Source organism: Haliotis rufescens, unplaced genomic scaffold, assembly GCF_023055435.1.
Source record: "Haliotis rufescens isolate VD_foot unplaced genomic scaffold, xgHalRufe1.0.p SCAF_31, whole genome shotgun sequence".
In the NCBI taxonomy this organism is placed as follows: domain Eukaryota; kingdom Metazoa; phylum Mollusca; class Gastropoda; order Lepetellida; family Haliotidae; genus Haliotis; species Haliotis rufescens.
In genome coordinates, this window is record NW_025964013.1 from 4,555,973 (window position 1) to 4,580,496 (window position 24,524).

The following is a 24,524-nucleotide window of genomic DNA, read 5'->3' on the forward strand; positions in this document are numbered from 1 at the left end:
TGTTGAACATGTAAATATTAAATTCTTACCAAAACTGTTGTGTCAGTTCAAGCACAAACCAAGCAGCGTTTTACGGTGAACTGGGAAGATTTCTATTTCACGATTCTTACATGCATAAAGTTTAAAAAATACTGGTTGAAATTATTGCATATGCCCTCTACCAGGTATCCAAAAGCTATTATTTAATGTCCAATTATTTGGAATTAGTAGGCGGATTTACCCGGGCGACATGTGAAGAGAAATTGTTAAATTATTTGAGATTTGGCTCAGTTTTGCGAGAACAAGGAGGTGCTTCTCAGTCCATCGGAATCTGTGAACAAAGATTACAGGGCTGCTGGAGACAAACCTGGACTGGTGATGGGGGAGAGCTTTATTTCAGTAAAGGGGCCACCAGCCCATTATACAATACATGGTATCAGAATTGGGCAATTTTAGCGCCAATGAGAAAGTATTTTACGCTTTTTAAAAGCAAGAAATATAAATTTAGCTAAAGCATTAATTATGCATGGGGTTCTAAATGTCCAGAGTGTTACAAATTTATCAAAAGTTACATTTGTTTAAAAGTAATAAGGTAAACATTACGTCTCAAACTGTCATAATATAGACATTGTAAACAAAAATGATATTCAGATTCCACTTACTGGACAAACCGCTTTTAGATTCAGAAATAGCAGTGAGGTTAAATCCATTCTAGAACCAGAAATAATATTTATTCACCTATGCAAGTAAAAACTTAAGAGTGCATTTTATTACTGCATGTCTATTGTATAAACAACAGCCAGACGAGATTGTGTCATCAGTAGCAACCATCCATCAGTATAATATGGACACCTTTGTTAAATACTGCCTGGTGACAGTTAAAGGGAGATAATTTATGGACAGCTGTTCACAAGTTATGAAATCTCGTTTTCTTACATATACCTCATTGTGAATATAACTCAATGGATAAATAGTTTCACACAATTTTATTATCAAATGCTTATTCCAGCTGTGTACACGAAACATGATAACCGGATGTACCTGTAGCTTTTACAGAAGGATATAGGTCGAACATGACTGTGGAGTCACGTAAAAGTGCAATATGAGTTTATTACGCATGACTACAATCTTAACAGTCAAAGGGAGATAACTGAACTACTTTGTAGTGCCTTGTGGTATATATCTGATATAGTGATTGGTAATTTATTATCCATATGTAAAATGTTTCATATAATTTACTTTCGTGCCTCCCATGCTTACAACCTATACTCTGAGCCGAAGGACTATAATATTGAACATAAAATAACGAGACTTGCTGACAGTGAGTGAGTTGGGTTTAACGCCACTTTGAACAATGTTTCAGTTATATCACGGCGTATCAGCTTCATTTCTTCTTAGTTAATATCTGATATTAGAAACACATATGTGACAAACAAATAAGCATCAATGAACACGAAACTCACGCTTCTGTTATTTGGACTACTGTTTATCAAAGCATTCGTAGGGGTTCTGATAGGGCGGTGATTTATACCTAGACACCATTGGGCTAACATCTATGAATGAGTGGTTATATATACATACGTCGTAGGTTCCATTATTCATAATGTGTAGTAAATAGGTAGAAAACAGACAGTATGTTATATCAAGGACGACATACTCTTACACTCTTTAGCTAAACACCCTAACAGAACCTCATTTCGGTGTACAGTGAGGGAGAATATGGCCCCATGCAAAAGGGGCCCCTTGAGGTTTGCTAATATTGACTTATTTTGGTCAGCTACTTATTGTGATATAAGTATTAATTTATTTTTATGGTTGGGGGAGGATATGGGGCAAATGAAACATTATATGAGTTATAGCAGTTGTGTACAGTAGTTATTAATAAATACTCCCCAGATTGTTCATTCAGCCAATCAGAGAACCCGTTACACTGGCTTATTGTCGGCTACGTGTCCGGAAGACATCTTACTTCCACGCTGGCTCTGTTTCGTTGCAGAGAAATACATATCTAAGTGTGAACGATCTGTCGAGTAAAGGCAGTACTGAAATCCCGTTAGGGTCAAGAATTCTTCCTATGATTTAGGCAAAATGTTGACAAAATTTGAAACTAAGTCGGCAAGAGTGAAAGGTAAGTTCTTGAAACGTAACCGGTGTCTTGTCAACAGTCAACTCCGACTTGTCAATATTAGGCCTATTCTGTACTATACTGGATTCCTAATCTGAAACGTCATCATTGCTTATTTATGAGAATATATTTTATATTCTAGGTCTCTCCTTTCACCCGAAGAGGCCATGGATTTTGGCAAGTCTACACAATGGAGTCATCCAACTTTGGGATTATCGAATGTGTACTTTGATTGACAAGTTTGATGAACACGATGGTACGTAATAACAAGATATTGAATTCGTTTGCCCCAGCTGCCAATATGGACATTCAAAGGCACATAATTAGTACATGTACTCACACTCTTATTGGCTTCATTATTATTCACGAATAATTAAATTGAACAGATAAATGTCTATGACAGCACAGCTCGTCTCATAGTTTCATAAGATTACCAAACATCCATAGCTGGGCCTGGTATGTAAACATGTAAGACTTGTTATACATGATATTTGTTGATCAGTATTGCACAAATGCAAGCTTCTAAAGATAAAGCTTAAAATTGACAAAAATGTTTGCCAAAGATATTTACCATACTCTTTTGTGTGCAATTTTACCATTGTTTATTATTTGCCATTTATTTCCATCATATTCATGTAACCTTTTTGCAATGAAAATGACCATCATTTAATTGTGCTCATTATTTCAACAATGTACAGGTCCAGTGCGTGGTATCTGTTTCCACAACCAACAGCCGCTGTTCGTGTCCGGTGGTGATGACTATAAGATCAAGGTAGGGCAGGAATACATCACTGGGGCAGGAATACATCACTGGCATAACAGGGACTCTCAGATGAGGTTTCTGTTATTTTATACATATTGCTAAATATATTCTAATTCTTGAAGTAGAATAGAGGGAATAGTCCAAATTCACTACCCAGTTACCTATTACCCGACCCTACCTGTGTACCCACTGTAGATATCAACATGATCAAGAGGTAGGTACAAACTCTCTGTTTGGGAAAAGTTTGACCGTAGCCCTGGCAAAACGTATTTAGATACACTTGTAAAACGATCTGGCCATGCATGCACTGAATTTTACTGCATGAATTTTTGTCTTTATTAAAATATATAAAAGTCAGATGGAATGTGTGCATAGTCAGAAAGAAATGGGAACATTACTGACTTATAGTGTAACCATAGAGTTTTAGATAATTTTTTACATTAATCAATATATCACTCAGTACCCACCTGACCCAAGTACCCGAGTTACTCGTCCCAGCCGAGTAGAAGAGATACCAAAGGATGAATCCCATTTCCTTCAACACTAAAAAGTACATTTACACTTGGTTTAACTGTTTGCACTGAGGTCGGTTGGCTTGGTGGACTAACAATCCGAAGTTCACGAAATTGATCATCATAAAGAATGTTTGCTTGTCTCAAGTGTCTTGAGGGGGCACGGGTGGCCCAGTCGTCTAAGGCGCCGCGATTCGCTGTGCAGAGTTGCGTCCCTTGGGCACGCCAGAAACCTATGATTGTGGGTTCGAATCCCGGTTCGCCCCAATTATGTTTCTAGGCTTGTCAGCACCATACCCGTGCTCGTGGGTTTCACCGAAGTGGTAAACGTCTGAGACCTGCATCACTTCGGGCTTTCCTCCCACATTAAGCTGACACGCTGCGATATAACTGGAATACTGTTAAAAGCGGCGTAAAACCCAACCCACTCACTCACTCACTCAAGTGTCATGAGGAAGAGCTTGTCCTCATGACAGAGTGGTGCTGAATTCTAATGGTGCTCAATATCATAGAACAACATCACGGAATGATTGTTACAGATAGCCTTTGCCAGCCTGGTCAGCAGCTTGTCAGTACTGTTTTCCTGTTCATCTTCCAGGTTTGGAACTACAAACAAAGGCGATGTTTGTTCACGCTGCTGGGGCATCTGGACTACATCAGAACAACAGTGTTTCACCATGTAAGCTGCAAGCTGCAATCCTATCAAAGCTTTTTCAGCTCAGTTATAGATAACATAATGTAACATGATTTGTCAGCATGGTGGTTACTCATGTTCAAAACAAATATGCTGCACATTGTGAACTTTTTATGGTATTGACATATCTGTTGTAATATGTAAATGTGAGCTGGTTTTGTGTTAATGCATTGATCAGTAAATGCCAAATCCTTCATGGTTGTATGTGAATTTCAGGAGTACCCATGGATTCTTAGTTCATCAGATGATCAGACGATCCGCATTTGGAACTGGCAGTCCAGGAATTGTGTTTCGTAAGTTTAGCACCAATAATATCAGTGTTCCAAGTAAATTTGATCTATAGCAACCCATGCTTGTTTTAAGAGGCGACTAACAGGATCAGGGGGCCATCTTACTGGCGTGGTTGTATCCCAATTGCGTATATTAGTGCTCATGATGTCAGTCACTGGATTGTCTGATCCAGACTCAATTATTTACTGACCATATAGCTGGAATGTTGCTGTGTGAGGTGTTGAACAACAAACGAACAAAACAGTTAGGATATGATGTAATGCTGAACATTTTTGCTTTTCCATAGGTTATAATTGATAGCTAGTTCATATTTTTGTCATGGATATTTAATGTTTGGTTTTATTACCGGCATCAAATACTATTCCCCGATGTTGCCTATGAGTGTTACCATGTGTAAGGTGGTGATCCTGTATTGGTGTGTTACAGAGTGCTGACAGGTCACAGTCACTATGTGATGTGTGCACAGTTCCACTGCTCCGAGGACATGGTGGTGTCGGCATCCCTGGACCAGACTGTCAGGGTCTGGGATATCTCCGGTAGGTGCACGAGTGATGGAGAATCACTTCACAGTAATAAATATTGTTCAAGGAATTGACTGATGCCGAAATTATCTATTGTAATGGAACTACAAATGACATGGTGGTGTCAGCATCCCTGGACCAGACTGTCAGGGTCTGGGATATCTCCGGTAGGTGCACGAGTGATGGAGAATCACTTCACAGTAATAAATATTGTTCAAGGAATTGACTGATGCCGAAATTATCTATTGTAATGGAACTACAAATGCTAACATGTGTGGTGTCAGAAAGGAATTTTAAAATAAAAAATTAAACTTGATCAGGGTTACCTTCACAAATCGTAATAAAACACTGGAGCCTTTAGTTTAAAGTGTGTCTTCTGTTTCCTAGGACTTCGTAAGAAGAATGTATCTCCAGGACCTGGTGGAATAGAAGAGCGAATTCGCAACCCAGGTCAGACCGACTTGTTCGGAACATCTGATGCCATCGTGAAACACGTCCTTGAGGGCCATGACCGTGGGGTCAACTGGGCGGCCTTCCACCCAACCCTGCCCCTCATTGTGTCGGGGGCCGATGACAGGCAGATCAAGCTCTGGAGAATGAATGGTGAGGACAATTAGAGGCAAACATTACTGGTAGTTGCCTAGCAACATTCTGCAACACAGATATACAAAAGGAGGGTGTTCCTGTCACTCCATATACATTATCAGTAATGTTATGCATGTTTGAAAATGTTTGGTTAATAATTTGACAGTGTTTGATTTAAGGGGAGTCCTGGGGTCCTTGATACCTTCTGTTATATTTGAATCTCGGGAACCCCTCAAACTGTAGATTAGTGTCATGTTTAACTTTGGGTTTGTGACAAGGACCCCTTAACTTTGATGACGACTGAGTTCAGACTCTCTTTTCAATCAGATTAACAAAGCACATCCTGTTTTATAGGCCATTTTACATGTGATTGATGAAGCACACCCTGTTTCATAAGCTGTTTAACATCTTATTGATCACCCCCTGTTTCATAAGCCGATTTACATAGGATTGATGAAGCACACCCTGTTTCATAAGCCGTTTTACATCGGATTGATGAAGCACGCCGTTTCATAAGCCGTTGTGGTTTGACATGCACACTAAACTTTTGAAAACAGACATTATTCCGAGTATATGATTTCTTTGATTTCTAGTTTTTGTAACTAGATGTTTTCTGTTCAGATTCCAAGGCGTGGGAAGTGGACACTTGCCGTGGTCACTACAACAACGTGTCCTGTGTGTTGTTCCACCCCCGACAGGAGCTGATTCTCAGCAACTCGGAGGACAAGAGTATTCGCGTGTGGGACATGAGCAAGAGGTAGGGAACAAAAGATTCACGTTGTGTTGCTCATAATAAAGAAGTTGATATCCATAAAGTCTCTTCCTCATGTGTATCACTTCTAAGTCCCTTTCAAAGATAAGCTACTTTCATCTCCTGAGGGGGTCACGGGTGGCCCAGTCGTCTAAGGCGCCGCAATTCGCTGTGCAGAGCTGCGTCCCTTGGGTACGCTAGAAACCTATGATTGTGGGTTTAAATCCCGGTTCGCCCTGATTATGTTTCTAGGTTTGTCAGCACCATACCCGTGCTCGTGGGTTTCACCGAAGTGGTAAACGTCTGAGACCTGCATCACTTCGGGCTTTCCTCCCACATTAAGCTGACACACCGTGATATAAACTGGAATACTGTTAAAAGCGGAATTAAACTCACTCACTCACTCACTCACTCACTCACTCACTCACTCACTCACTCACTCACTCACTCACTCACTCACTCACTCACTCACTCACCTACCTCCTGAGTTTCTTACTATTAACACAATAAATTAAAGAAGAGAGAATACATATTTTATCATTGTAACTGTTGCCATAAATATGCCATACATTTTGTACAAAGGGGCTGTGGCCTGTACTGTACTGAATAAAGAATTCAACACTACATACTTTATTAACTACAGTAAATATGTATGTAAAGAGCCATGTACTTTTGTCCCTCTTCTGACTTCCTCCTTGGCATGAGGAGGACTATGTATTCTGTGGTATGTTGCTTCCTGTGGCTGATGGATAAATGTGTTTCTGTTACAAGAACTGGTGTCCAGACCTTCCGCCGGGAGCATGACCGGTTCTGGGTGATGTCGGCACATCCCACTCTCAACCTGTTCGCGGCAGGTCAGTTGTGTTTAGTGTGTTTGTCATGGCATGTGTTGGCTAGATTACAGTATACCGGATACCTTCCACCATTTGGTAGCGGGTGTGCTCAAGGCCCTTCCATAGGAATGGTTTCTTTGTTCTTCAGCGGCCCTTTTTATTAGTTTTACTAGTTTATCGTTGTTTTGGGGGCTTGTGCTTGTAATAAAAACTTTCGTAAGTAAATGTCATTTATAGTTACCAATGTTTAAGAAAAATGCTGTATGTTTGATGAATGCAAGCAAGCACACAATCTCTTGAAAAACATACAAATGTCAAACTGTAATCGTTTCACAATCAAAAGAGTCGCTGTGGGCTGTGGGGAGTTCTCAGTTGGCCAGAATTCGCTGACTGTGTTTCTGTTTGAATCCCAGCTTGACTCTGATTATGATTCCTTGGTGCGTCACGAAAGTGGTAAACATCAAGAATCAGCATTATTTCGGGTTCTCCCCCCCCCCCCATTACGCTGACAGTGTCTGTCATACACCAGTGTTACGCCCCACTCACTGTCTCACGCTGTTTGTTTACCTTGACTGACTGTGATGCAGGACACGACAGCGGGATGATCATCTACAAGCTGGAGAGAGAACGCCCGGCCTACGCTGTTCATCAGAACATCCTGTACTATGTAAAGGAGCGATACCTCCGCAAACTGGACTTCACCACGTCCAAGGACGTCCCTGTCATGCAGCTGAGAGGGTAGGTTTACTCTCTCACTAAGTGATGAGTAATTAACCCACATTCTCATCACTCAGTTGATCTGGACAGTCAAACCATTTGTCAGCCTACTTATCTGTACTTATAGATGTGGTGTCTGAGTAGTTGGTAACAGTCTAGGGTAGTGTTAACAGAAGATGTCTGCCTTAGTGTTATGTAACATGCAATGTAGTAATAGGCTTTGATTAATTGCACTAAATTAATCAATGTGAGGGCTTGGATTGACCTTGACCCTCAGTATGCAGCTGTGAGATTTGTCTCAGTTGTCGTCATCTCACTGGTTTGTAGGAGATGACCACTCACCCTGGGAATACTGACACGATAATACTGATGTTATAATGACTAGGGATGTCTTGTGATGTCCAAAATGATGTATTGCCCTGCTAGATGTGTGATAGATGATGTTGGTTGCAGTGGCTCCCGAACTCCAGTGTACAGCATGTCGTACAACCCCGCAGAAAATGGTGTTCTGCTCTGCACAGTAAGTTGTTTGTTTGTTTCTTGGTTTATGTTGCACTCTGCACAATTTCATTGATTCCACCATATGATAGTGGTTAGTAAATAATCAACATCATAGTTCCATGCAAACTGACATACAATGACATGCATCGACAAAGTCTGAGAGCCTGACCACCCGATCCTGTTAGCCTTCACTTACGACAAGCATGAGTTGCCAAAGACCAATTTTACCCCCTCTTCACAAGGCTGCACTGTATGTCCTGTTGATAAGATGTAGACGTAGATATTCCTTATTCCTGATCGGACACAAGTAGCTCAGTCTGGGTAAAATGAATCCCCCAAATTGCTTCTCACAGTAAAGCCAGAAATCTTTGCTCGAGGATTCAAATCCATGTTTGCCCAGATTATGTTTGTAGGTTGGTCACAGCCATACCAATGCTCATGTGTTTAACCATTGCAGTAGGCATTTAAGACCTGCATCACTTAAGCCTATTCTCAAACTAGCTGAAACTCCTTGACAAGTGGCATTTTATCGAACCCACTCACATATTCCTAATATTCAACTTTGACTTTCAGAGAACCAGTAACGTTGAGAACTCGACTTACGACTTGTACGCCATTCCCAAGGATTCGGACTCTCAGAACCCAGATTGTAAGTATTGATAAAAGGACATGATCAAGACTGGGTTGAAATTTTCCCTCAAATAAGAACACCTTTATCTTCGTTCAATCATGTTTATGAGAAAGTACAATATCAGCCTCTCAGAAACTGCTTTGGCTTGTGTAGGGTAGAGGTGAAACGATACATCGACGCACAGTCCATCATGAGTTTTAATGTGCAGATATGGTACACAATTCCTCTTTTTCAGTATCAGTACAAGACGGTACACGTGCTGAAATACATCACTGCTTGTTTATCTCTGTAATAAATATGAACTGAATTGTATTTTTGTGTTCTGAAAGATGCTGTAGTTTTAGAATATTATGAAATGTCAAAATCTGATTTTTCCCTCCATAGGGTCCCTCATCTCATGGTTGGTTACATATAAGTAATAATTGCTGGCAGAATTTCTTTCCAAATTAACTTTTAATTAAGTATTCAAACATTTATGCATCTTCCCTGTGAGCGATATGTAGCTGTTGAGTACTGTAAATTTTGACATCATTTACGTAATACTCCATCTTTCAGCCCCAGAAGGGAAGCGGTCGTCTGGTCTGACAGCTGTGTGGGTGGCACGGAACAGATTCGCTGTCCTCGACAGAACGCATTCGGTGAGACATACAGCCATGTTGTAGTAGACGTAGATGTTGAAATACACCATGCATACACATGAAAATAAGTTAACAATCACCCCTTTATTTTCATCCATCCCGAACCTTGTTGTCCTATGTGCAACTGACATTGATCATCTTTTATAAATGGCTAAGACACCACCCAAACCACGAAAACAATTGTACGTCAGTACTGGTTATTACAAGTGCTGGTTCACGTAATATGATATGAAGCAGGAGAGGAAAAAATTGAAATAGTATTCAAATAAATATTACCATGGAACAGTTGCAAAACATGTGACATTGGATAATCAAGTTATGTCTCTGTATTTAAGTAGGAGTATGTCACAGTGTGAACAAAATTAAGTGTTAAATTACGGCAATGTTGTATGGAAATATTCTGTAAGTGGTGCAGAAAAATAATCCCAATTTCAATTTGTCTTCTTGGCCATATAATCATCATACAAACGACAGTAAACAGTTTTTGTACGTCTGTGTTGCAGATTATCATCAAGAATCTGAAGAACGAGATCACCAAGAAGGTTCAGGCCCCCAACTGTGAGGACATCTTCTACGCTGGCACTGGCTGTCTGCTACTCAAGGACAATGACTCTGTCACACTCTTTGATGTGCAGCAGAAGAGGTGAGTTCAGTACCAGTCGTGGTGTAGTGATGGATTCGATAATCGGTCAGTGAATTGATTGTGACATTCAAAATGATTTGATTGAAACATTGCTAATTGTAAAAGCAATTATCCCATCTGATCAGCAGAAGTGCCCTGGCAACCCCCATTGTGAGGAGAAAACTGATTATGATCAATTAATACTTGCTTCCAGAGCTACATTTATGGATGTAAAGATTCAGATTCGATAAAGTGTGCTCTAAACCAGTAGTTTGTATTCCATTCATACGATTGTCTCAATGAAAGGGGAACAAAGTACGCTGCTCTCACTGTCTGTCCGGCCCAGGCCCAGTTACAGTAGGAGCTGCCATGACATATCTGTAATATTGCAGTCTGGGAGTTTAAGTCAGCACCACAGACCAGTATCAGGTTCATGTGACTGTGTTGAAGCGCTTCCTGTTGCTTGTTTGGTCCGCCTGAGTTTATGTACTTGTGTTATACTTCAGAACCCTGGCCACACAGAAGATCTCCAAGGTGAAGTACGTCGTGTGGGCTAACGACATGTCGACAGTGGCCCTGTTCAGCAAGCACGGTAGGTCTGGGCACTTTCATCCACACAGTGGTACCTATGTTGACTTCCCTCACGATGGCATACCACCCGTGAAGATCCCGCGTAAAACAGGACTTCAGCAACTCATGCTTGCCATAAAAGGCGACTATGCTTGTCGTAATATCAGGATTGGATCAATGCTCTTGTAGTCAACAGGCTGCCATTATATAGACGGAATATTCCTCAGTACAGTATGAAAGTAAAAAAAGTAATCACGCTGTCATGTGCAGACAGTTTGATGTAGCTGTGTGAGTAGCGACATAGACAACCCCCATGCCCTATGCCCCCCTTAGGATTTGTGGTGGCCATGTGGCAAAGGTGCAGCTATTTGCAGTGCAGAGTTACCTTCCTTAGTCATGCCAGGATCCGCTGAACATGTCTTTGAATCGTATCCTTCACTATATTCTGAATGCACTGTTGATTAGATTTTAACATTGGGATTTCACCAGAGACAGTAAGCGTCTTGCTACATGTGTTTCATGAGGTCGTCATAGATATTACATAGTGATGTTCGGAATAGACGTAGGCCCAAGGCCAACAGATTTTTTCTTGGGCTAATAGTTTTAAATTTCAGCAGGTCCTTACGGCCCACAGTTTATTTTAGTAATTATTTATGAAGCATTATTTAAGTAATGTGATAAACATAACTTAGACCTTTCAAATGGTGTCTGACATGGTGTAGCAAAGATGTTCTACAAGCTGATAATTTCCTGATAAATGTCGGCTTCATCTCCACAGAGTCTCTGGGAACTGGGTGTGATAGCAGTAGAGCTTCTGGTTGACTGGTGGTGTTTTGTAATTTATAATGCAAGAGTAGGTTTTTAGATGTGCTGGCCCTTAAGGCTCTCAGTTTACTCTGCAGAGTTTCAGACACTGTAACATAGTGAAAATTGTTGTGTCAATTTCAGTGATCTCCATCTGCAACCGGAAGCTGGAGAATCTGTGCACGATACACGAGAATATCCGTGTCAAGAGTGGAGCCTGGGACGAGAGCGGTGTCTTCGTCTACACCACCAGCAACCACATCAAATACGCACTCACCAATGGGTAGGTCCACATGTGATGTTCAGCTTGAAATCAGAGAGAGTGAGTGAGTGAATATTATTTTTTGCCACTTTTAGCAATATTCCAGCAGTATCACGGCATAGGACACCTGAGATGGGCTTTACACATTGTACGTATGTGGGGAATCATGCCTGTCTTCGCCGTGACGAGCGAATGTTCTAAACACAAGACTACCCCACCACCCACCTTCAAATCTGAAGACTTCATTGGCTTCATGAGTCTGTGTGTTTAACTACAAAGTGTTAATCTATGTTCATTAGCCTTCTCTATATATTGAGGTCCGTAGTTATATGTTTGGTTCATGCCACCATCATGCTACCCTCGTGTTCACTGATCTGCCCCCCCTGCAGAGACCACGGCATCATCCGCACCCTGGACCTGCCGATATACATCACCCGCATCAAGGGCAACAACGTCTACTGTCTGGACCGAGAGTCTCGCCCACGTGTGCTGCAGGTCGACCCCACAGAGTTCAAGTTCAAACTGGCTCTCGTCAACAGGAAATATGAAGAGGTCAGTTTTATGATTTTGATATTTTTCCTGGAAACAGACAGGAAAAACAAATGTCAACTGCAGGTTTCATTACTGTTCGGCTGTAATCTTTGTTTTGCCGTAAAAGGTGACTATGCATGTAGTAGAAGGCGACTAACGGGATCAGGTGGTCAGTCTCGCTGACTTGGTTGATGCATGTCATCGATCCCAAATGCGTGGATTGATGCTCATGATATCAATCAATGGATTTTCTGGTCCAGACTCGATTATTTATAGACCGCTGTCATATAGCTGGAATATTGCTGAGTGCGGCGTTAAACAACAAACCAATCAATCAATCAAAGTAATCTTTGTTATGTTCTGTTTAGCAATGGTTGTGATCTTGTACAGTTTGGCTGAAGTGTCACAGTGTTATTCCCTTGTGACATGTCTTGTTCTGTTGTCCAGGTGTTGCACATGGTGCGCAATGCCAAACTGGTGGGTCAGTCTATCATCTCCTACCTCCAGAAGAAGGGCTACCCCGAGGTCGCTCTGCACTTTGTCAAGGATGAGAAGACTCGATTTGGCCTGGCCCTGGAGTGTGGCAACATTGAAGTAAGTCCTAGTCATGTCTGTACACGGAGCCGTTACAGGAATGTGGTTTTATAACAGTTTTCGTCTTGAGAGGGTGAGCTTCTCAGTTGACCCTGATTGCTGATGATGATTCCTGTGCTTGAGGGTTTCCTGGGTGTGGTAAATATCTACAACCTTCGCAAGTAAGGGCTTTACTCCCTCATTCAGATGTGACACTCACTCACTAGACTGCATCTGTCTGCATCATACTGATGTTAACCTGTTTGGCACTCAGTCAGTATACTGTGTCTGTGTGGGGTATCCATGTTAAACTACGGCATGGTATCTCAACGGGTAAGCACTCTAAAACCAGCATTTGTCCGGACTAGTACAAGCAGCCAAACACTCACACATGTGCTTGCACGTCGTTATACAAGCTCAATAATCTTGAACGTAACGCTAAGCCCCATTTCACCTCCCCGACTGACTGAGTGACTGAATGTTGTCAGATCGCCCTGGAGGCTGCCCGTGCACTTGACGACCCCATCTGCTGGGAGAAACTGGGCGAGGCCGCCCTGTTGCAGGGCAATCACCAGGTGGTGGAGATGGCGTATCAGCGAACCAAGAACTTCGACAAGCTCTCCTTCCTCTACCTTATCACTGGCAACCTGGACAAGCTGCGCAAGATGATGAAGATTGGTAAGCAATTGAGAAATTGAAAATAGGTGACATTCATTATTACTGACAGCAAATAAGATTGATTGTTTGTTGTCAAACGCCACACTCCGGTGGAAATATTCCAGCTGTTCTCAATGCCAAAAGAAACGTGAATACCATACATGTTGGTTCATATATGAAGGCTTACTCATGTTCAAGAGATATTAGACTGGTTCGACACACAAATAAACATACGGGTATGTTGTGTGAACAATGCTCATGAAGGCATCACCTGTGACGTCATAGATCCATGACTCGACGAGATGCAGGGATAATTCTAGGGTGGGGCCTTGTGCTTTTAGCCCCTAAGTTTGAAAAAGGCCCACATTTTCAAATACAATGGGGCATTTTAACATTGTGCTGTATGGGCAAGTGTGGGCATACCTCTGGAATATTTGAAATTTTCACATAAAGGGCTCATGTCAGAAAATTCCTATAGAAAACCTGTATATGCAAGGTTGGCTGTAAGAGTATTATAATCTTCTTTCCTCTTTCAGCTGAGATTCGCAAGGACACAAGTGGACACTTCCAGACAGCTCTGTTGCTAGGAGACGTGAACGAGAGAGTCCGGATCCTCAAGGGAGTGGGACAGAGTGAGTGTTCAGTGTTTAGTCTCTGTGGCCACAGTGGAGATCTGAGACCTGCCTCATCTGATGCACTATGACCTAAATACCTGCAACTTAGCTAAAAGTTTCACATACTTAGCAAACCTCTGCAATGTTTGGATATGTGTGACTGATGTGATATTGTGGCTACTTCTATCCCTATCTGAGTCATCAGACTGTCTTGTGTTACAGAGTCGCTGGCCTACCTGACTGCCGAGACCCACGGCATGTCCGAGGAGGCGGAGCTCATCAAGGAGAGTTTTGGCGAGAACGATCGTGTCCCTGACCTGTACCCCAGCGCCAGGCTCCTCCAGCCCCCACCTCCCATCATGCAACAGGAGAGCAACTGGCCACTACTGACCGTGTCCAAAGGATTCTTTGAGGGAGCAATGGCATCCCGAGGTATTTACTGGTCTATACTTCAACATAAAGTCTTAGCTATGTCAGAGACTAAGCTGTACCGAGGTGATACTTGATACAAGGGATGTAACAACACATTCAACACTTTCAATCTTACACTGTGTATGGTAAAATAAATACTCTGCGCAACACCCTTCAGAATACACGGGGTAAATGTTATCATCCTAATTCCATATTTTCCCACCATGCTATGTTTCTGACAGTTTGTGTGACAAGCCTAGTTCTGTAGGGGCATTGGAGTAGCCTAATGGTAAGGGCATTTGCCGAAGATCTGAGTTCGAATCCCACTTGAGTACGATGTGTGAAGCCAGTTTTTGGTGATCCTCTTTCCCCCAAACCCAATGTTGTAATGGAGGAATATTGCTAAAAGCAGTGTAGAAGTCACTGTTCTGTGTGAAACGTCCTGTTCTGTGTGACACGTCCTGTTCTGTGTGACACATCCTGTTCTGTGTGACACGTCCTGTTCTGTGTGATTCAGGCAAACCATCAGGTCTGGCTGCAGCAGCGGCTGACATCGAGGATGGTGCTGGAGAAGGATGGGGAGAAGATGCAGAGCTGGTGTTGGATGAAGGTACGTCACCCTGGAGCTGAACCACTTGTAAAGTAACACTCCGTCCCATTTATAGGTTGGCGAGTTGTTGCAATCGCTGATACACACATTGCTGCGACACATGGGTGTAATCTTTAGGCATTAACTAAGTATTTTGATGCTGGGAGCAATTGACTTGTTCAGCTTCAGTTTTGGTAAATAAGGGGTGGCCGGGTAGCCTAGAGGTTAAAGTGTTTGCTCGTCACACCGAATACCTGGGTTCATTTCCCGATATGGGTACAATGTGTGAAGCCCATTTCTGGTGTCCCCTGAAGTGTTGCTGGAAAATTGCTAAAGGTGGCAGAAAACAATATCCACTCACTCACTCACTCATTCACTCACTTTGGTGAAATAAGAGGAATTCTGCATGAACCATGTCGTTACATCCTCTTCAGCAATTTCATGTTAGTGTCAGCTCAGTGCCACGGCGTAGTAACGGTAGATGTAACATGTTTGCAGAGGGAGGATTCGGAGCCGGCGGAGGGTTTGATGATGAGGATCTTGTTGGTGGGGAAGGGGAAGGTGGTGGCTGGGATGTTGGTGACGACGACCTGGATCTGCCACCCGATCTGGTGAGTTCTCTGTCCGTGCACCGGCTCAGTAGATTGTTAGCTTGTCATGCTCAAAGTCCGACTTTGATTCTCTACATGGATAAATGCTGCGAGTCAAAATTCAGCAGTCCAGATGTACTCTCACTCTTATGCTTGCTGTCGTCATGACATTATATCAGGATATTGAAAGTCAGGTCCCAGATGCTGACCAGAGTTGCCTCCCTTTGTAGTCAAGTTACACTAGTTTTTCATTTGACCCATTTGTCATCAATTTTGTATTAGCCAGTGACCTGTATAAACTTAGGCTGATTAGGATTAGGTTTTTATGAATGGATTATTGTATACTCCCCAGGGAGTTGAGAATGATAACTGGATTGCACTGGTCAGGGAACAAATAAAATGGCATTTGAGCAGATACAAGTACCTGGATACCTGTGGTATATGTAATAATAATAATAATAATAATAATAATAATAATTGTTCAAAGGGACACATGTACTCAACTGACCGACACCATGGCACTATTCTGCTTGTTTCTATGTGAACTCTGTATTGCAGGATGTCGGCCCCACCCCATCAGGAGAGGAAGGCTACTTCGTGCCCCCGACCAAGGGTACCAGTCAGACACAGGTAAAGAGTGGGTCGTTATTTAGCCTTACACCGTCTGTTGTGTCTTATTTATTGACTGGTATGAAGTCTGTTTATAGCGTGGTATCTGTCCACTGGAGACACTCAGTTCACATTATTGGAAGTATTGTAGTCAAAACAGAAACTAAGTATATAGTAAGTACCAAAATTATGAACTGATTTTAAAAATCACATGGCTGTATTGTACTGTGCAGACAATTCATTTTGTCCGTCTTTAGTGTCCCGATCAGAAGATTGTAACAAAATTCTAATTGTAGTTTGAGAAAGTTGGCAGCTAATATTGAACTTTGACATCTGCATATTTGTGTTGTTTCACATGCTATTTACTACTGTTAAGACTTTCACATGGAGACGGGGTGGTCGGGTAGCCTAGGGTAGCCTAGTGGTTAAAGCTTTCGTTCGTCACACTGAAGACCAGGGTTCGATTCCCGACATGGGTACAAAGAGTGAAGCCCATTTCTGGTGTCCCCCGCCGTGATATTGCTGGAAGATTTCTAAAAGCGGTGTAAAACCATACTCACTCACTCACAAGGAGACTGTTCGATACTCTCCACACAAGTATAAGATAACTGATAAACTATACACTGGTTACGTGGTACAGTAGTGATGGTATTGTACAAGTTTGATGGGTACTTGAGTTAAAGAGATGTTTCATCAGGATTCCCCACATCGATACATGAGGTCCATCTCTAATGTCTCCAACCATGATACTTGTGGACTAGTGCCATACTCCCTCACTCACTCACGGAGACAAGTCCTGAAAGAAGTGCCTGTGTTTCAATGTGTGTTTTCCCTCCCTCAGGTGTGGTGCAACAATTCCCAGCTGCCAGTGGACCATCTGCTGGCCGGGTCCTTCGAGACAGCCATGAGGGTAAGCCGTTCAGTGCAGACAAATGTCCACACATTATATTTTATTGTTTTTGAGGAGTCATATCACAATGTATTCCAGCCAGGCCAAAACATTTTTGTATTTAATCTCTTGTTGGTGATACAGGGATGAAGTAAGGATGATTTGAATAGATTTTCTCAAAAACAATACATGGAGAATCAGCATTTGAAGATTTTTACTTTTGCAAATGCATTAGCAGAATCATGTAAAAGTGTTTTTTTTGTTTTGACAACAACATTCCTGACACATGAAGCTGTGAAATAGGTAAAAGCTTTCCTTGTTACCATCTCTCACTGTTGCATGTCTCCCCACAGCTGCTGCATGACCAGGTGGGCGTGGTCAACTTTGACCGCTACAAGCAGCTGTTCCTGCAGACGTACGCCCGTTCACGAACAGCATACCTTGGGCTGCCATCTATTCCACCTCTCTTCAGCTACCCACACCGAAACTGGTACGTGTTGAAGAACATCATCTAAGTAAAAGTCAGGATGAAATCTGTTGTGCTCAAAGTAGAGTTTGAGGTACCACCTCGATACTTTATGAACATGTTTCTTTGTTGTTGTCCAGCGTTATTCCAGCTATATGACCGCGGTCTGTTGATATCGAGCCTGGACCAGACAATATAGTTATTGATATCATGAGCATTGATCTACGCAATTGGGATACGATGACATGCATCAACCAAGTCAGCAAGCCTGACCACCTGATCCCGTTAGTTGCCTTAGCATGGGTTGCTGAAGACCAATTCTAACCCAGATCTTCATGGGTCTTATAGACATGTAAACATCAAGAACAGGAAATCATTCTGTTTAGCATTACTAGAACAAAGCCATCACATTTAAGACTTGAGTACTGTTAAGAATTACTCAGTGTTGGAGGTGGGTTGTTTGTTGGCAGTCATTATGATGTATAGTAATGATTCTGATGAATTACTTTGTTCAGGAAGGAGTCTGGAGCTCGGAACGGTGTCCCTGCCGTGGGGCTGAGGCTGAACATGCTGGTGCAGCAGCTCCAGGCCGCCTACCAGCTCACGACCACCGGGAAGTTTGCCGACGCGTGTGAGAAGTTCCGCTCGATCCTCCTCAGTGTGCCACTGCTGGTTGTGGACAACAAACAGGAGATTGCTGAGGTAGGTGACTAGAGGTGCACACGGTGGCGTACGTCTGACAGTGGATGGGTACAGATGGGGTCATATTGGAGGGGTCAGTTCTCTGAGTAGCGTATCATCAGATTATCAGTCAGTCGGATTTAAGAGACCTTCTGTTTCAAGTATTTTGTTTTGTTTGTGAATTGTTGCTTGAATTTTATGTGGATATTTTCAGGCCCAGCAGCTTATTGAGATCTGCCGTGAGTACATCGTAGGCCTGTCCCTCGAGGCGAAGAGGAAGGAGATGCCAAAGTCCAACCTTGAGGAACAGAAGCGAATCTGTGAGGTGAGTCGGACCTCTCGGTGACCTCATCTTGTTTCATGCTAAAACTGAATGCTAGGGCAGTACAGGTTTCCCCTTCTGAAAGAGGGCTAGCTGTTCACAATGTCCAAATTCAAATGTCATTTCCAAACCTATCGTCAATTGGTTTGTCTGTTCCACACAATTATTTGCAGGCTGCGATATGGCTGAAACTTGTCAAACTACATTCACACATCCACTTCAATGCCATAACCGTGAGATAATTCTTATTCAGAGAAATGTATGGCATACAATATCTATTGGAATGTCAATTTCACAAAGGGAGGTAACTCAGTAGTTATATGTAGTGCAGACCACTTTAAACTATAGCGTGTTTGGTGTTGTACAGATGGCAGCCTACTTCACCCACTGCAGCCTCCAGCCAGTCCACCTCATCCTCACACTCAGGACGGCGCTCAATCTCTTCTTCAAACTCAAGAACTACAAAACAGCTGCATCATTTGCTCGGCGCCTCCTGGAACTCGGACCCAAACCCGATGTTGCAACCCAGGTGAGTCCCATACCGCTCCCAGACACTGTTGTAGGATCTGTGTGATACACAGCACACTGGTTACTTGGGGGCAAGTGCACAGGATGTGCACTCTATTTTAACCCTGCAGGGACATGCATAAACAATTTTGTGTTTACTGCAGGGAATACATAGGGGTGAAATTGTGGAGGACAGATAGCAGTTGTTTTCTTGTTGAGAGCATTAATAGTTGTCATATTGAGAGCATTAATAGTTGTCATGTTGAGAGCAGTAATACAGCGTTAGAAATTGGCACTAGTCCTGTAGTCCTTGCCAAACTGCCCAATGGTAAAGGTATCATAAGGACCAGTAGAAATTTGCCCTTTTCAAGGGTATTGCTATATGTTATCATTGTAAGGACTAGTGGACGAAAACTGTTAGTTTCTAACCCTGTAATAGTTGTCATATTGAGAGCATTAATAGTTGTCATGTTGAGAGCAGTAATACAGCGTTAGAAATTGGCACTAGTCCTGTAGTCCTTGCCAAACTGCCCAATGGTAAAGGTATCATAAGGACCAGTAGAAATTTGCCCTTTTCAAGGGTATTGCTATATGTTATCATTGTAAGGACTAGTGGACGAAAACTGTTAGTTTCTAACCCTGTAATAGTTGTCATGTTGAGAGCAGTAATAGTTGTCATGTTGAGAGCAGTAATACAGCGTTAGAAATTGGCACTAGTCCTGTAGTCCTTGCCAAACTGCCCAATGGTAAAGGTATCATAAGGACCAGTAGAAATTTGCCCTTTTCAAGGGTATTGCTATATGTTATCATTGTAAGGACTAGTGGACGAAAACTGTTAGTTTCTAACCCTGTAATAGTTGTCATGTTGAGAGCAGTAATAGTTGTCATGTTGAGAGCAGTAATACAGCGTTAGAAATTGGCACTAGTCCTGTAGTCCTTGCCAAACTGCCCAATGGTAAAGGTATCATAAGGACCAGTAGAAATTTGCCCTTTTCAAGGGTATTGCTATATGTTATCATTGTAAGGACTAGTGGACGAAAACTGTTAGTTTCTAACCCTGTAATAGTTGTCATGTTGAGAGCAGTAATAGTTGTCATGTTGAGAGCAGTAATACAGCGTTAGAAATTGGCACTAGTCCTGTAGTCCTTGCCAAACTGCCCAATGGTAAAGGTATCATAAGGACCAGTAGAAATTTGCCCTTTTCAAGGGTATTGCTATATGTTATCATTGTAAGGACTAGTGGACGAAAACTGTTAGTTTCTAACCCTGTAATAGTTGTCATGTTGAGAGCAGTAATAGTTGTCATGTTGAGTGCAGTAAAAGTTGTCATGTTGAGTGCAGTAATAGTTGTCATGTTGAGAGCAGTAATACAGCGTTAGAAATTGGCACTAGTCCTGTAGTCCTTGCCAAACTGCCCAATGGTAAAGGTATCATAAGGACCAGTAGAAATTTGCCCTTTTCAAGGGTATTGCTATATGTTATCATTGTAAGGACTAGTGGACGAAAACTGTTAGTTTCTAACCCTGTAATAGTTGTCATGTTGAGAGCAGTAATAGTTGTCATGTTGAGAGCAGTAAAAGTTGTCATATTGAGAGCAGTAATAGTTGTCATGTTGAGTGCAGTAAAAGTTGTCATGTTGAGAGCAGTAAAAGTTGTCATGTTGAGTGCAGTAATAGTTGTCATATTGAGAGCAGTAATAGTTGTCATGTTGAGTGCAGTAATAGTTGTCATGTTGAGAGCAGTAAAAATTGTCATGTTGAGAGCAGTAATAGTTGTCATGTTGAGAGCAGTAATAGTTGTCATATTGAGAGCAGTAATAGTTGTCATGTTGAGAGCAGTAATAGTTGTCATGTTGAGTGCAGTAATAGTTGTCATGTTGAGAGCAGTAAAAGTTGTCATGTTGAGAGCAGTAATAGTTGTCATATTGAGAGCAGTAATAGTTGTCATGTTGAGAGCAGTAATAGTTGTCATATTGAGAGCAGTAATAGTTGTCATGTTGAGAGCAGTAATAGTTGTCATGTTGAGTGCAGTAATAGTTGTCATATTGAGAGCAGTAATAGTTGTCATGTTGTTGAGAGTAGTAATGTCATGTTATTGAGAGTAGTAGATGTCATGTTGTTGTCATGCTGCAGACCCGGAAGATCCTGGCTGCATGTGAGAAGAACCCTGTAGATGAGCACGAGTTGAAGTACGACCAGCACAACCCCTTCGACATCTGTGGGGCCACATTCGTCCCCATCTACAGAGGCAAGCCTGTCGTCAAGTGTCCTCTCAGTGGAGCCTGCTACATGCCGGAGTTCAAGGGTCAAGTCTGCAGTGTCACACAGGTCAGTCTGGTGTTGGGGATGTTGCAGCGTGGTAGCTGTAGTTGGCAGGGACGTGGATGGAAGGATGGGAGATCAGATTATTTCATGAGAATGAAAGATTATCTATTTTCATCATTTCACTGTTCATACATGTATAAGGTCATCTTTTTTTATAATGCTTCCTCTAAAGTATAAATGTTATCGTTTTTTTAAATAAATCTTCAGGAAATAATTTCTCAATGGTTGGACAATATTTCAAATTAGATTGCCTGATGTAGTATTTTCACTTTAGATTTATGACCATTAAGCATACAATCAATGATACCATCATGCTGATGTTAATATTATTCCCTTGAAGGTGACTGAGATCGGCAAAGACTGTATAGGACTGAGAATAAGCCCCATTCAGTTCCGTTAGACGACCAACTGTCCAGGCTGTGACCATTCAGTTCCGTTAGACGACCAACTGTCCAGGCTGTGACCATTGCCTACTGAATGTGGTAGAGACAATATGTGTTGAAGTGTCACCTCACTGTGATCGCTGTGCTGCAGATGATGTGAACTGCTGCTACTGACGTCTTCAGTGTTGCTGTCAGCTGCATGTCCCAGCTTGATGTGATTCTCCTTGAATGGACATTCCAACAGAGGCCGACATGTATTGAAAATATTGGGAGAATTAATTATCAACACTCACATGTTGTTCCGAGAACTTGCTTCATTTCCAATGTTCTGTGTAGAAAAGTGTAATTTTTCAGCAGATTTGATGGACGTTGTGTATTTTGAATGCATATTACATTAACATTTTCAGGGGAAACCCCCCAAAAGGATGAATTGCTTGAAGACCGACCGTGAGTGTCATGGAAAACAGCTCAGGTTACCCCTCTCCACTGACTGTTATCACTTTGCCTTCTTCGGCTTGTTCAAAAAGTCACAACTGGATATGTTTTATATTGGAAATTACATGCTGTTAAAAATGCCATCTTTGTCTTTGAAGTAGATTAATTCACACATTCATCCAACTTTCTTATTGATGGTAGCAATTAACCAAGAATGGGACCCACAGTTGACATTAAGGATAAAACTGATAACAGCAGCTAGCTAACATGAGACCGTGGTCGGCCTTGAAGTAGAAGTCAGTGTTGGTCACCTGTCTTCACAGGAAACAATGTAGTTATTTCACTTATGATAAACTACTATTTATATATATTTCATCATGAATGTTGACGACTTTGTTATGTGGGAATAAATGCCATACTTAAAAAGATCCGTTTTACTTTTGTAATAGTGTTGAGACATTTGGGCTGCCAGTGGCACACACTCAGCTGGTCTCAGGTCAGTATGTGACAGGAATCTATATTAGATCCAGTTTCATCCCGACATAAGCTGGTGAAATCTGTGATTCCTGTTCAGATTCTGCTTGAGTTCAAGTAAGTGTAGACCTAGTTTATGTTAAGCACAGAATAACCTGTCTTCAAAATGGCGGTCATATCAGACACAAGAGGATTTTGTTTGTTTAACGCCGCACTCAGCATTATTCCAGCTATTTGACGACGGTCTGTAAATAATCGTGTCTGGACCAGACGATCCAGTGATTGACAGTATGAGCATCGATCCACGCAATTGGGTTATGATTACATACATCAACCAAGTCAGCGACCCTGACCACCCGATCCCGTTAGTTGCCTCTTAGGACAAGCATGGGTTGCTGAAGACCTATTCTACCCCAGATCTTCACGGATATGTGATGCAGGATCTGGCTTATAGTGACTTCACACACTATCCCTGCTCCTTGATGTATACTACTCTAAAGAACACCTGATTTTTCTTCAGATGACTATAGCTACATTTAAGTAGCTTACTAGCATTACATAGGTAGTGGAATAACCCAAATTGACATGAGTCAAGGGGCACAGTGGTTGAAGTGACACCAATGTGGTGTAAGCGAGTGCGGCCAGCCACAGTGATCTAAGCGAGTGCGGCCAGCCACAGTGATCTAAGCGAGTGCAGCCAGCCACAGTGGTCTAAGCGAGTGCGGCCAGCCACAGTGGTCTAAGCGAGTGCGGCCAGCCACAGTGGTCTAAGTGAGTGCGGCCAGCCACAGTGGTCCAAGTGAGTGCAGCCAGCCACAGTTGTCCAAGTGAGTGCAGCCAGCCACAGTGGTCCAAGTGAGTGCGGCCAGCCACAGTGGTCTAAGTGAGTGCGGCCAGCCACAGTGGTCTAAGTGAGTGCGGCCAGCCACAGTGGTCTAAGTGAGTGCAGCCAGCCACAGTGGTCTAAGTGAGTGCAGCCAGCCACAGTGGTCTAAGTGAGTTCAGCCAGCCACAGTGGTCTAAGTGAGTGCAGCCAGCCACAGTGGTCTAAGTGAGTGCAGCCAGCCACAGTGGTCTAAGTGAGTGCAGCCAGCCACAGTGGTCCAAGTGAGTGTGGCCAGCCACAGTGGTTGGCCAATACCTGCTTCTACATGTTGCTGTTGAAACGACCGGGTGGGAATCGGTTACTTGACCTGGGTCACCACTTGCTCATTAAACAACACAACACAGAACAGATTTCAGTCATATTATTATTGGCATGATTCAGGTCATAAACAAGTCAATCAAACAAAGTGTACATACTGACAGTTTCCTTCTCAGATTCACAAAAACTGAATTGAGTGTGTGGTGTAATACGTGATGAAAGTAAGTTATCTATGGCCAGAATTAAGTAGTAATATCCCTGAAAGTATTAAGCCTTTTTTGATTTCAAAATCTTACATCTTTGGAAGATCAAGATAGAATTTTTCAAATTTGCTTGTATAACTTGGTTTTCGAGAACGTCCATTCCTCTGGACGCAGTCATTGTTCAAACATGCTGTATAAATAAATCTTTGCTGTTTCTTCCAGAGATGATAATATTGGATTTATCTTACGTGAATTTCAAAATTTACAAAATTAAAAAGGTATTGACTGTATCTAATATAGTACCATTAAACCTTGTAGCAACT

The 24,524-nt window shown here is 42.2% G+C and overlaps 1 protein-coding gene across 2 annotated transcripts; it reads left to right on the top strand.

Annotated features, from left to right (window-relative positions):
• The first annotated feature begins 1,910 nt into the window (after positions 1-1,910).
• LOC124122571 (coatomer subunit alpha-like) lies at positions 1,911-22,806 on the top strand. 2 transcript variants are annotated; one of them, XM_048380533.1, is made up of 32 exons: positions 1,911-2,107; positions 2,247-2,360; positions 2,803-2,876; positions 3,978-4,058; positions 4,290-4,366; positions 4,791-4,848; positions 5,001-5,052; positions 5,273-5,488; positions 6,092-6,227; positions 6,993-7,075; positions 7,642-7,792; positions 8,225-8,291; positions 8,846-8,921; positions 9,459-9,541; positions 10,045-10,184; positions 10,670-10,755; positions 11,682-11,820; positions 12,189-12,351; positions 12,778-12,924; positions 13,392-13,581; positions 14,097-14,192; positions 14,397-14,606; positions 15,103-15,195; positions 15,673-15,785; positions 16,323-16,394; positions 17,215-17,283; positions 17,616-17,752; positions 18,244-18,430; positions 18,624-18,734; positions 19,099-19,260; positions 21,371-21,565; positions 21,903-22,806. In XM_048380533.1, the coding sequence occupies exons 1-32, from the start codon at positions 2,068-2,070 to the stop codon at positions 21,960-21,962; spliced, it is 3,678 nt and encodes a 1,225-aa protein (XP_048236490.1). In that variant the 5' UTR covers positions 1,911-2,067; the 3' UTR covers positions 21,963-22,806. The 2 variants fall into 2 exon arrangements, with proteins under 2 accessions (XP_048236490.1, XP_048236489.1); XM_048380532.1 differs by lacking the exon at positions 5,001-5,052 and having other exon boundaries at positions 4,791-4,900.
• The last annotated feature ends 1,718 nt before the right edge of the window (positions 22,807-24,524 follow it).

Bases quoted from the DNA above. Each gene is read 5' to 3' on its own strand.
- LOC124122571 (XM_048380532.1), top strand. From the start codon at position 2,068: ATGTTGACAAAATTTGAAACTAAGTCGGCAAGAGTGAAAG. The intron at 8,292-8,845 runs GTAAGTTGTTTG...TTTGACTTTCAG, and splicing joins ATGGTGTTCTGCTCTGCACA to AGAACCAGTAACGTTGAGAA. The intron at 12,925-13,391 runs GTAAGTCCTAGT...GAATGTTGTCAG, and splicing joins TGGAGTGTGGCAACATTGAA to ATCGCCCTGGAGGCTGCCCG.